Raw genomic sequence first — 14,594 nt, forward strand, 5'->3', positions numbered from 1 at the left:
ACACAAGGGTATCCTGGCTTACGTTTGACTAGTCACCGTGCGGTAGTGCAGAGCCCACCCTAAGGATGCACCACACGGTAACAAGCAGGAGTCAAAACTGTGACCTCTGCATAAGAACCCAATGAGGTCACCATCGAGTTACCCGCTAGGGGCTATACACAAATAGTCAAAGGACTATGAATGTTTTATGATTTGATTATCATATTGAAATCCTTAAATTTATCTTGTCGGATCTTATATTAACATTTGGGTTTGAATCAATTCATTAAAAAATCCGAAAAAAAGTAAGCAGTCCAGTTGGAAGCATACACAGATGGTCATGGGACCATAAACGTTTAAGTATTTTTCGACTTTCACAGTGTAATATTCTCTTGATTTTTCAGATCTGTTTATATGCGTGCATGGTCAATGTAACTTCTGCCATTAGTGTATATATGTAATGAATGATGATATTTTTGTAAAAAAAAAAAACCCATTATACAGTCAAGAGATTATTTACATTGTTCAGCACTATATTTGCATAGACCATGTGATCAAAGATTATTCACATCACTTAAGACAATGCATTCTGACTGTGTTTAAGACTGATTTGATTCAACTTTAACCATAGATTCATATAAAAGGGTATATCTATAACTCTCTAAAGATTAAAATACAATACTTGATGGATGGCAAGTGGGACTGATCTATCTTCCTCACCAACTATTGGCTTCCTTGAGTAATCCCCTTCAATGGAGGCGTTCACATACCAACAACCCTCTTTTCTTTATCTCATTTGAGCATGCATCATGGGTCTGTATACCACCAACCTCTAGACTATATAGCCAAGCAGCTTCTTTGACCACGAACCAGATATTTTTATACAATGATGAGAAATTGTATATAAAAATAAAGAGAACGTTTGAATCATGGTTGCATTTTTTAGATATTACCCTTTTTTCTTTTAGATATTACCTAACACATGCTTAAATTAAAATTTGCATCTTCAAGAATGTATGGTCCCCTGGAAGGGACTAAGGAAAAAAAAATGTTTAGTTATTTTCTACGGCTGATCTTGTTCATAGTGTCACTTTGCAAAGTACACGACTTTTGACTGTTGAACAAAAGAGCTGTATTAAGTATTAATAGGTTTAGTTGGCTTGTCGGTGGCCAAGAAGGAAGTGTAGGTGAGGTCAAAATCATCTTATATAATATATGCTTTATATTTTGTTTTGAGAAATGATATGTTGGATGATATATATTGAATCTTGAACACAAAATTTAAGAGAATAGTGGTAGGCCATATCTATCTAAGGCCCTATTTAATAATTTAATTTAGTACTTAGACTTAATATATTCAAATTTTAACATATTCAAACCATTTGATAATAAAAAATTGAACATCTGAATTATTTAAGTGACACTGAATTTTCTAAGCAAAACTTGATCTGAAAATTAAGTGATAACCTATTCATTTATCATTGAATATGATATGTACTCAAGTGTATTAAATTTAATATTTAACAATTTAATAATTTAATGAATTCAGATTTCAGATTTCAGATTTCAGATTTCAGTTTTATCAAACGAGTAATTTTTTTCATTGCTCTTTTCTTTTCCCTATTTTTCATTTCTTTAATAACTCTCTACATATCTTTTAAATGCAACTGCAATGTTATATCAAATTGAGTATTTTCATCAATCATTGCTATCTCTTTCTTTTTTTTTTCTTCCCTTTTTTTTTTCTTTTCTGTTGTCTGGAGCTGGACTTCTTTTTTTTTTTTGGGAGCAAAGAGTTGGAAATCAGCTTGGTAATACTAATATCGTAATGGATACATCTATTCTATTAATAACTGAAATTTCGTTATTTTTTCCTTTCTCAGTATCCCTTGATCAATTAGGAATTTCATCATTTTCATTAGGAAGTAGCAAAATTTGTCAAAGCTACAAACATGTAGGAACAGTGGAACAATAGTGGTTGTGCTCATCCATGCTAGAAAGTGTAAATCACGGATTATAACTCCAAAGTGATAAAACAAAGTTTTTTTCCCTCAAAATTTTTTTGAAGGTATTGCTAAAACAACCTTATGAATTGATACACACATATATATATATATATGCAACTAGTACTTTTTTTTTTCCGAAGACGACAACTATTGTATAACTTATCTATCCTATACTACAGGGAAGAGGGAGCCAAAAGAGGCTTTGTATTAGGGGATAGTAGGTACACAAACCTTCCTATACCAAGAGAGTGCTTTGACATAACTCTTAAGACGCGCCAACAGCCCAAGCAGGGTCTTAAGACTCACCTTGGTGGCCACTGAGCCAAGTGGTTATGCAACTAGTACTTAATACCCAACTTAAATGATAGGGATATTATGAAGCAACTGTAAAGTTCCAATATAGCTCTTAAATTCTTCACTTTTCCACTTTTCCTTTATAAGACTTGGAGTCTTTTTCTTAATTATTAAAAAAAATGCATACAAATATGGAGCTTTCCCTTAATCATTAAAAGAAAAAAAATCCATACAACTGCAGATATCTCTAGTGGCAAACTGCAGAATTCAGAAAATCTGTAATTACCAAAGCAAGATGCTCCTTGATCTATGGCACTAACCAGACAGTCCACTCTTTTTGAATTTTTTGTAAGTGTATCTCATTTATACTCTCTTTTTTTCGTGTCGCCCAATTCAACGCTCTCTCAACTAAACAGTCTGCTTATTGGTACTTTATAACAAGTTAGCTGGCCACCCAACCACTAATAATAATTAATTTAGCCCTTTTCACACCCAGAAGAGAAGACTATTCTTGTTTGTCAGCAACATCAATAGACAATATTCTCTTGGAGATTCGAATTTTTAGCAAAGCATTCTTGTTTAGCCCAACCACTAATAATAATTAATTTAGCCCTTTTCACACCCAGAAGAGAAGACTATTCTTGCTTGTCAGCAACATCAATAGACAATAATATTCTCTTGAAGATTCGAATTTTCGACAAAGCATGTGTGCGGTTTCTTTGTTTAGATTCAAAAGAATACAGAGAGAGAAGCATGTATTAAATAAGTAACAAAGGATGCTACAAGATCAAATAAGAGCCTAAGAACACAACAAAATCAAACAAGAACCTAAATAGTATCTTTTTCTTGACTTGTAAATACTTAAATCTTATCTCAATATCTCATATTAAATAAAAAAAAAAGGTAAAGCACGTTCCCTAGAAACTAAATATCTTTTTGTTTACTTGTAAATATTTAAATGTTATGTCAATATCTCATATTAAGATTATATGTAGAATTTAAATAGAACCAATTTTCTTGTCTATTTTAATTATATTCTCCTTTTTTCTTGTATTCTACTATTATATTTTTCCCCTTATATTCTTCTTCCTCTTCTCTTCCCTTAGCTATATGGTGGCCCTGTACATACCCATAAGTACACATGTACAATTCATGATCAAACATTGTAAATAGTTGGGGTGGTGGAATGTGGATTAATGGCGGGGCAAGATGGTGGCTTTACTTAGTTTTAACAAAATGGAAAACTCACAGAACAGCCCGATAATCAGGCAGGCAAGACAAGGTGCTTCAACTGAACTATGATTATTAGAGCAATTAGCAAAATTTGAGGAGAGATCAGACAAAAGCTTGTGCAGGACATTGATCAGGTAATTATATTACATGATCGTCTATTATTGATGTGAGCAACAATGAGAGGCTCTATGTTTCCATTTAAAACAGAGGTTAGATCAGGCAGTTGAATACCAGTTTTTACATCTTGTACAAGCTTGGCTGGGTAAAACACGTATCTTCTAGTAATCTCTTGACACCACAAATCAACAATGGCACTTCTGTCAATGTCTTCTACCTTTGATATTCTCTGGTTCTCCAAAACAGTAAGAAGTTTGGCCTTTAAGCGGTTAAGGGCCTTCATCTTGTTGGCAAACTGGCTTCTTTCACCTAGGAAAAACAGAATCCGTCAATGTCTGTGAATTGACTCCATCATCTACTACTTCAGCTATCATTTGCAGCAATGTGGGCTTTAAAGAATCAATGGTTGCATATCACATCATTCCAAATATTCACGTAAAACTCAAAAAAATTTCAGAAAAGGAAAATTAAAAAAAAAAAAAAAGAACAGTCCCTCAAAAGTAACAATGTTCGCTTTCAGGATAGTACAAAGTTTTCTACAATGAGGACTTCAAGGTTGTCTGAGGTGCAAGCATCGTTTACTCTGGTGTTTTGGGATAAGGTGCCATCCTTTATTAATTATTTCTTTTCCCCAAAAATCTTGTTACCAGAACATAACTTCTTAGAGGCACTCCACATTTCCAGTTCGCTGTAGCTAGGACCTTATGCTATTTGTTAGAAAAGAAGAGCTCCCATATCATTGCAGAAATGTCTTCCAGGAAGGTACAATAAAGGGAAACACGTATATTCAGTTTGCATACAGGTAAACAAAGGCAGCAAGAATATAATCCTGAGACACAATTCACATGCAGATCCATGCTTCAGTTGATTTAAATTTATGTTAAAGCCTCTAATGAGTACAATCTGCAGAATTTTTTTTCCCCATTACTGACAATGTGCAGAATATGTTTCTCTATGCACCTTTTGAATCCTTACAATGTGCAAAAAGTCTACTTAGATGCTACTCCAAAAAAAGATAAACATACTATTCAGCCTCATTATTAGATATCGCTGAATCTATCACAATAACTTATTCCACCCAATGACTACAGTAAAAAGGTTATTAAATAAACTTCAATTGCGGTAGTTTCTCTTTCAAATAAATTCATATATCAAAAAACTTCTATTCAAATTCCAGATATCAGTTGGTGCTAATCATGTCATGCAGACTGGAACGAGTTTTTCATCATCAAAACTGAAACATAGGTTTAAGAAGCTTTTTGTTACCTGTTGCTTTAACAGTAAAACCAGTTGGAATATGCTGTATGTGGACAGAAGGGCTAGTTCTAGAAAGATATTCTTCATCAGTTGATGAGAATGAGATCATTAGAACCTTGTCGTCAATAAAGATGTCGGGCACTGATTCAAGAAAAAGAGGAATAACATCCACAGTAGCTGAACTACCCTGCATTATATTAAGCCAGAAACTAGATTTTTCAACAACAGGATGTATATACAGTTTGTGGAATAGATATTTGAATGACACCAAACACCAGAAACACTTATTCAGGGCTAGCAGAAAGAAACAGTAAGTCAACTGTAGATCAAAAAGAACACAAATGAATGCTGAAGACAATGCGATGTTATAATAATTGAATAACCAAACAAGATCTTTCAACAAAAAATTCCAAACCCCTTTCCATAAGATCATACAAACGGCTCCCACAAATGATGACAGTTTAGATTGCAACTTGCACATCCATCCTTATTACAGAACTGAATAATTGTCACTGTAAAGATCAATCTCCAATATTAACAGGATCCAATCAACATGAAGTTACACGCACAAGAAGTAACCTTTTATTACTACAATGCCACAACAAAAGATAGTCAACTACAGTTTCAAACTCAAAACATATAATTCTTATAACAAAATCACTTTTTAACGATTGACCAATTATACATCCGCTATTACTGGCCTCACTGAAGTCAATAATACATTGACAGTGAAGGTGTGATTTTTGAACAAAATGCCTGTGGACTCTTGTCCAAGCCCGGTTAATGAACTTTTTCCACGTTCGAAAACCCAAAAAGAGACACTTCTTAGATGGAGACCTCTTATTGCTGCTTCGTTATAAGATAATAAACAACTGCTTTTCGCATCAACAAAGAGAACCTCCATTTGTTCAAATGGAGGAAAAATTTCCCAAACAAACACTTTCCAGTTTTTCATATGAAAGCTTTGCTATGCTTCAAAAGAGACCAAATGTACAGATGTAGTGAAGATCTTTCCTCCTCATGCATAAACTTCACTTGTTTATGGCACCATAAGATGCACCGCTTATGCGAGTGCAGCACTAGTCAGTTCAGCCTGCATTAAGCTTACTTTTTAGGAAAGACATCCTCACATTTTATCAGAACTAAATTATCATATTTATGGGTTTTTATTTGTATTAAGAGGTTTTCACACTATAGAATTTTGTACGACTGTTTCTGATGCATCACTCACATAAGCGATAAAAATTGTCTTTAGAAAAAATAAGCTTCTGCCCAACTTCAGGATGCCTGTACAAAATGTAGAGTACTCCCCATCCTATCAATCAGGTACTCTTAAGCCTTGTCTAAATCCATGTCTCATCACATTTTTCTCCTTCTATGCTAAATGATTAATCACTGGAATTTTTACAACTATGCTTGAAGTGACAACCTTGAACTAGTTTGCCTAATGAGATCCAAATAATGTCCATTGGCTTTGCAAAGAAGTTAACTTCAAATTTTTGTTACTAACAAATAAGTGAACAAAAATTAGCAGTTAAAGGGGAAAAAAATGGCTGCTTGAGAAAGCTGTGCCAATAGAACAACAAATGAATCACTAAATTGAACCTCTGAGATCTAGGCTAAAAGAAGCTCTATTCGCACCTCAGATGCCAAGGATCCATCAGGTGAGGCTTTTATCATACGGTGAACACCTCTTTCTCCCATCAGGTAGCCATAGACAAAGTTTGATTCAAACTCAAGGATTGCAGACTTGATTCCACCATTCTTTGAAGGAAATTTCTCAATTATCCTCCACTTGTGACCTTGCTTTTCAGCCCACTTAATGTACATTTGTACCAGTTGTTCGGCCCATCTCTGTATCAGAATTTTAAAGCATTCAAAAGTAGAACAAGACAAAATTCAATAAAGTATACTGTTTAAGTAAAATCTAGTTAAGCTTAAGAGTTTAAAGTTGTAGACAACATTGAAATACAACTTAGTAACTGAAGACAAACCAAACTCTCTAAAATGAAAGCATACTAATTGCCTAAAGGCATATTTAGAGGTTCTCCTAAATCTCGATGAATTTGCAGGAAACGAACATGGAAAAAGAAGCAGTCCAATCATAGCTGAAAAGTGTTTTATCACATGCAGCAACCAATAATTTGATCATTCCAATGATACTTTTCGAAATCTTCATAAGCTAAACCCACGCAAGGTGTTGGCATTGTATTGACAGCATGCTAAATCTACTCAAGATGTTTTCATCATGTTGACAGCACGTAGTTCAGTAAAGAAGAAAATGAACAACAAAATTGACGAACTCACTCCATGCCCAGTTACCGAAGAAGTAAAAAACAAGAGCACAATACCCCTAGCCTCTTATATGTTCGTTTCACAACAAAAGCAACATAACAAGAATATTAGAAATTATAGACAGAGATTCAAAGAGACATAAAACGAAGTACAAAATATAGAAAATTTAAGCACAAGAACCATAACTGAGAGCCATCATCCAATTGCAGAGGCTGAGAAACCAAAAAAAGCATAAGATGAGAATAAATGGTGTGAAGAACAGACAGTTAAGATCCTATATCGTGAGCCCAATTCAACTTTGCTCAGCAAATACAACACAACTGGCAAATATTTTGTACTTAATTGCGCTGGAATTAGTGTAAGAATATAGTAAATCACAGGCTTTCCATTGCTAGTCAGCTAAGCAAAGCTACAATGGTGCCACAGTCACAGCAGGAAAAGCAAAAAGAATGTGTTTAAGACCTATAAGGTAGTCAAAGACCTCATCGTGGATGCCTTCATGTCCAGATTCTATGGTAATGCAAGCTCCCTCCCTTTCATATGGTTCATTAAGAAGCTTGGACATTTCATACTTCTTCAAAAACTTATTTACGTACACAGATGCTGAATAAGCCTGGTTAAATAGCCCATCATTTATAGCATCCATCTCTGCCAATTCCATGATCAGCTTAGCTTCCTCAGCCTGCAGACAATATTGGATTGGTTAAACATATACGACATCTATGCGATCGAGGGTATAATTGTAATACAAAGGAAACAAATTTCTAAAATCAAATGATCAAAGTAATCATAATTTAACATTCTTTTCTACGTCACAACAATAAGTAATTGCATAGCATATTACCTTATATCTGAGATCTTTAAGAGCATCAACCGCCTTATCACTCTCAGCCAGTTTGACAAGGAATTCATTTGCTTGGGCTATGTCATCCCACAGATTACATTCACGAATAACTTTTTCCAGCTGGATGCGTCTAGCTTCTTCCTGTTCCAATGCTGTGGGTGCCAATATCTCAGCAGAAAGAATTGAATCTTCAATCTTTTTCCTTAAGGCAAACATACCTATAACAAGTCCATGATCTTCACCATTTAGAGACAAGATCAAAATAAACCATGGCAGAAAGGTTGCAGACCCAATTGATTGTCAAAGAGACATAAGAATTAACCATCATGTATTGGACTCTGATAGAAAAATAAGAACAGGAAACATTTGGATTCTGGTCCACCAAATGAATTGCAACATTATTTATGTTTATTATGAGCCTTTAGGATTTCCTTTGCAATGCCAGCAAAGGCAGAGAATCCACAAACTTATGCACAAACCAGAATAATATAATAATGGAGAAGAAATAAAGGACTCAAGAATATTTATAATATAGGATGAGGATTAGTTACATGTACCTTAATGATAACTTCCCTAAGAATGTTAATTAATAAATGTTTCTCAGACAACTTAGATACGATACGAGAGGTGCAAATCCTATATATTCTTTTAACCTATCTGATACAATGTGTGCCTGTCATATGATGTGGCAAGGGGAGACATTTTCCAGAAATTATATTTTGGCATGAGTCCAATTGTGTAAGCCCCTGAATGCTCTCATGCTAATGTATGTCCACCATTTTTCACATTACTAGCTAAAGTTGCTTACAGTGTTCTACTCAGTCATAATTAACCTACCTACTTCATCTGTTGGCCAACCTGCAGCTATCGTTTCACCATCCAGGTTGATAGGGAAGTTTGACAGGAATATAGCCACTTAAGTCATGGGTACTTTTAATATGAGTCTGCATTGAACTATGGATAACTGACAACTTGGTGATGTAATTATACAGAGATTACAATGTGCATATGCCATCACTAATGGAAGAGATACTATGTAAATAAGGATTCAAATGCTCATAGTTCTCACTAGATTAAGGCACTAAATATGGCCTTAGCCACTGTAGGAAACTCCACCAATAAGAAATATGATAAGATTGATGCCTCCCTCAAGAAAGAAGAACAAGATTGATTCATCCTGAGGAAAGAAGGAAGAAAGGGATGCTACTGTCGATAACCTGGAGTTGGAAATCGATTTCTCAGAAGGTGAATTTGAAAATCAACTTTGAAGAACTTCTCCATGTTTTGCCTAGTTCTCATTCATCTTTGCCAGACATGAACTATTGCACAAGCTTCAGTAAATAGCTCCCAAACTAAGGTTGTACAAATATAAGTACCAACTGTTGCTAATAAAAGCCTCAGCTACCACTTTATCCCCCAAAAAATTGGCATTTCAATCTGCTAATCAGAAAATAATGTTATTCTCCCACCAAACACGTCAAAAGCATTGCATATTTGGCATAAAAGAAGCCCAACCTTGTTGTCTGTTAACAAACAAATCTTATTCCCAGACTCTGAACTTTGTTTGCTAGAAACTTAAAACACCCAAATTAGTGTTAAAAGCATACTGATTGGTCAATCTATCGTGATTAAATTACTAATGATGAAAGATGCTACTTAGGCTCATACCAAATAGGTAAAATCAAAGCTACTCCTATTATATAAGTTAAAGCTACAGAAAAGAAAGGGGAGTGAAGCATATATAATTAGCCAAATTGACCCATTAAGCATTACATGTGTATTTATATCATTTTTCTGAAGGAGACACCAATTAACTTATCTTAAAACAATGATTTCAATGTTCCCCTTTTCTTTTCTTTCTTCTTGAATCTAGGTATAGCAAATTATTTTCTTCTTATCACTCCCCGAAGAGACTCTGATTTCTGACATGGGTCCAATTTTCCTCCATTTTCCTGATATTAAAGCACCAAAAAAAAAAAGAAAAGAAAATGACAAGACTGTTGCATGACTAACTATTTTAACTATCTTTACATGAACCCACATCCTAATCAACAAATATTGCATCATATATCGTGTAATAAAAGCAGGCAATAACATATCCAGACAGATAAAAATTCAAAAATGTAACCGTATGGTGAGTGACACAGAGAGTAGAGGGAAATCGAAACGAACCAAGTTGTTTATTGGAGTTGCTTTTGTCATTGAGGGGCTGAGAAGCTCGAATTCTTGAGCTTTTATGTCGCCGGCGGACTGAGGAAGCTGAAGAACTAAGAGCTGCACTTAGAGAAATGGGTTCAGCTGGAACTTTCGCCATGTTTTTGCTGCTCAACTCAAATACCTGTAGTTCTGACACGGTTTTTTGATTGTTGGAGTTCGGACGAACTTGGGAGTCTAAAATGGTACGAGTGGAGTTGGTGCTGGCAGTCGACCGTCTACAATTGTAACTCGCCCGATGCCAAGTTGCCTCTCCAGTCGTGCGTCATTACAAGCTCCTATGGCTATTTCTCTATGGTCGAACAAAAAACTAACAATTCCCTCTTTTGCCTCCCTTATGCTTTTTCTTCTAATAATAATTTTGTTATTCTTTTCTTACAAATATCTTATTGAATTTTATATTTTTTATAATGAATAAACGTGCAATTGTATCTTGGATATGGGACAGGACCGTCCCTGGATGGTCTCCTCACAAGCCTCAATAAGTGGCTGAAAAAGAGCCACGCAGCCAAGGACCACAAGAGAAGCAAAAGTGTTGTCGTTCAAATTAGTAAAATCTAAAAAAAAAATTTGAGTTGCCTTATCTTAACGGACTGGGTTAAACTAAACGAAACTTTCAAAAGTTTGAATTTTGAAATGAAATTTTGAATTTGATAGTTAGTTTCAAGTTAAAATTGAGAAAGTCATTATTCAACACAATGTTGAAGAAAACAACTTTATCTTTCTAACCGGGAATTGAAAATTCAACATCATATTTACCTTCAAGGAAACTAATTTCTCTCTCTAGCTGGGGATAAGAAAATTGCTGAGAGATAACCTTCTTCCTCTTTGTTGAAACTAGAGGAGTAACGTGTTGTGAGGGATATGTGCTTGATGGATAAGGGTTATTCAAACTGAAGAAGCAAGCTATAGCAGTGTTTCATCATTACAAAGGAGATTTGTTGACGATTAAGGGTAAAGACCACAGATGCAACAGGTATTGACGCCTTGCTATTTCGATCATGAAGCAAATATTGGGTAGCAAAATAGAACTGAGTAAATACACCACTATCCCCGATGGCGAAGTAAGGTTGAAAAACAATGGTAGAGGTAGACGAAGGTAATTCTACTAACCCTTATCCTTAATTTTGGTTATTCATAGATCGATTAGTAACTCTTAAAATAACCAAATCATTAGATTGATAAAGGAGTTTAAGCTTCATACAACTGGGGAAAAATGTTAAGTATAGTTAGGAAAACTATGTTATAACGCAAGAGTTATGTATTATACAATTCTTGTGTTTGTATGACTATATAGAAAGTGAGTTAAAAGTTACAATCTATTGATATGATTATACATGTATAAATTTTGCTATTTGTAATTGCTTTTAAAGTATGGCATAACTTTTGCTAACTTGTAGGATTTTGTCTAGATAAGGTGTGTGATGTACACCTTGTTTATCAGAATGTATGGTATATTATTCATCAATAACATTATATCAAAATTTTTTACTAGATGGTTATTTGTTCCAATCACCTACTAAATTGACTATTAGTACTTATGAGAATGAATTAAATATTTAGTAGACATGTAGTTTACTTCAATAAGTAGCATGTATATATATAAATAATTAGTGAATGTACAATCTGGTTAAAATAATGTACACTGTGTTACTGACCAAGTACGATGCAAAGAAATTGTTAAACAAACAATTATTTGTCCACATGCATCTTGCAATTAGTCATCGCAACCATATGCATAGTGCAGTGGTATGCATACATTTGAAATGATTATTAGTGTTTTGACCCACTTATGTATCTCCTTGCAGGCTGCAGTGGTTGTGTAATTTTATTTGTATGACTAATACTCATTTGCCTATAAGTACCTTACACGGGGTGATCTATGAGATACAATCAGTTTACTAAAATGTACATTATGTTAGATATTAGTTACTTGACTGTGTATATTTATGAAAGGTAGTACAATGGTATGCATAAATTTGGAATGGTTATTGGCCCTTTGATCAACTTGGGCATCTCCCTATAATAGATATGTAATTTTACTTGTACGAGTAATACTTGTTTATCTATGAGTACCTTACACGGGTTCATCTATGAGGTACAATCAGTTTACAAAACTATACATCATATTAGGTGTTAATTACTTGACTATGTATATTTGTAAAAGGGAGATTAGATATAGCGCAACAAAAAGTAGTTACATGAGTTGGAATGTATTTTACAAACTTTGGTATAGTTGATATTAGCATTTTTCTGTAGAGTGTACACGTTGTTAGTAGGTATGGAGTAGTGCTATATCTTATGTATGCTTATATGGCCATAAATTTACAGAAGTTAGTCTATTGTTTGAATTTGTAACTGGTTGTTAGCTCATACACACTGTCACATACATACACATAATGTAATAATGAATTTACTATATAGTTGTTTATTGGTTCATAGAGTTCATATAGGCGTATAAATTGGGATCTGATTAACTATGCCCTGTATGTAATTGTTAGCACATTATATCTTATTGATCTTATTCTGTAGTGTGTCATGGGCAAAGATAGTTTCTTTTGACAAATCAATGGATATCAATCAAGGCTGGTCGAGTAAAGGAAATTAGATTAGACAATTAGATAGTTCATTACGCTAGACTTGTAATACTAGTTAGAATGTACTTACATTTAGTTCTTAATGCATTACCACATGTTCAATCCATTTTACAATGTATTAGCAGAAAAAAGTTAATTATTAGTTTTAGATTCTGTTTATCAGTGTTGTATATTTAGTTAGTATTTAAGTATTATTTGTTGTTAATTTTTTATTGTTAGCTCGATCTATTTTACAATATATCCAGAGCAATAACTCTATTCTATTAATTAGTAAAAAAAATATTTATTTTTTATTGCTAATATTGTATCCAATATTGGTATTTATTGACTTTCCGTTGCTAATGATTTACAAACTATTTAGTCCATTTTTTATATGTTTAAAAAAATAAAGATTTTTATTTCACAAATTGGTAAAAACTAGTTATATTTGGTTACTTATATGTTGCATACACACTGATTGAACAAAAATTTAATTAGTCATTTACTACTATTACGGAAATAGTGGATTTAGATAAGATTTTAGTTGTCAATATATGACAATCTCAAAAAGGAGTAATTACCCATGCCTATTGCAATGAGTCTTTGCAGTCACATGTGTAGTGCAATGGTATGCATATATTTGGAATGATTATTGGTATTTTGATTCACTTGTGCATTTTCTTGCAGGCTATAGTAGGTGTGTAATTTTATTTGTATGACTAATATTAATTTACCTATAAGCAACTTACACGAGATGATCTATAAGATACGATCAGTTTACAAAATTGTACATCATGTTAGATGTTAATTACTTAATTGTGTATATCTATGAAAGGTAGTGCAATGGTACGTATAACTTTGAAATGGTTATTGACCATTTGATCAACTTGTGCATCTCCCTATAATTTATGCATAATTTTACTTGTATGAGTAATACTAGTTGTCTGTGAGCACTTTACACGGAGTGATCTATGAGTTACAATCAATTTATAAAAATTTATATCATGTTAGGTGTTAGTTACTTGATTATGTATATTTGTAAAAGGAAAATTAGATATAGTGCAGTAAAAGATAACAACGTGAGTTGGAGTGTGTTTTAGAAATTTTGGTGTAGTTGATATTAGTATTTTTCTGTGGAGTGTACACGTTTCCGTTTTATCCACAAATTTGTAATACATAGTGTCACTTATTTCCATTTTTATCAAACCCCAAACTAAAAGCCTTAGAAATGTGGTTGGGATGTCAATTTTGGCATACTTATATCATTTAATTGCTCTTTGAACAAATATCCTTAGGTTTATTAGGTATGATGCATATAAAAATAAACCAAATATACACTCCAATTATAACAATATGTACAACAATTCTAATAGATATATACAATGATTCAAACAAATTTACAAATTGAACAAAAATCTATGATGATTACAATGATATTTACAAGGATTCGTACCTATCACTACATAACATTTTTTATAAATCGAAATTGAAAATTTACAAATATTGTGCTAACAAAAATCTATAAAAAGAAAGTAAAAGAGTTATACAATGCTGTTAATTGAGTTTCACTTGCTCCATTCTTCTTCTCAAGTTGATTTCTCTTTTTTTCTTTCTAATTATAAATGGTGGGATTGGTTCTGCAAGCTCAGGAGTTCCCACTTTTCATATTTCTTCCTTTTCACATGGATTCTTCTTTGTCCTTTTTCGTGCCATCTTGCCACTGCTCATGGAAATTGTAAAGGTTATTCAATTTGTTCAACACATGTCAGTTTTGCTAAA

General features: G+C 33.5%; 1 protein-coding gene across 2 annotated transcripts; it reads right to left on the reverse strand.

Moving 5' to 3' along the window:
- Positions 1–3,562: 3,562 nt before the first annotated feature.
- Positions 3,563–10,576, reverse strand: LOC113694521 (peptide chain release factor PrfB3, chloroplastic). 2 transcript variants are annotated; one of them, XM_072055508.1, is made up of 7 exons: positions 10,198–10,335; positions 9,243–9,462; positions 8,026–8,243; positions 7,663–7,863; positions 6,528–6,740; positions 4,896–5,073; positions 3,563–3,938 (listed from the first exon to the last, which is right to left on the reverse strand). In XM_072055508.1, the coding sequence occupies exons 2-7, from the start codon at positions 9,322–9,324 to the stop codon at positions 3,643–3,645; spliced, it is 1,188 nt and encodes a 395-aa protein (XP_071911609.1). In that variant the 5' UTR covers positions 9,325–9,462; positions 10,198–10,335; the 3' UTR covers positions 3,563–3,642. The 2 variants fall into 2 exon arrangements, with proteins under 2 accessions (XP_071911609.1, XP_027069147.1); XM_027213346.2 differs by lacking the exon at positions 9,243–9,462 and having other exon boundaries at positions 10,198–10,576.
- Between the last annotated feature and the right edge of the window lie 4,018 nt (positions 10,577–14,594).

The sequence above is a fragment of the Coffea arabica genome, chromosome 6e, assembly GCF_036785885.1.
Source record: "Coffea arabica cultivar ET-39 chromosome 6e, Coffea Arabica ET-39 HiFi, whole genome shotgun sequence".
Lineage (NCBI taxonomy): Eukaryota > Viridiplantae > Streptophyta > Magnoliopsida > Gentianales > Rubiaceae > Coffea > Coffea arabica.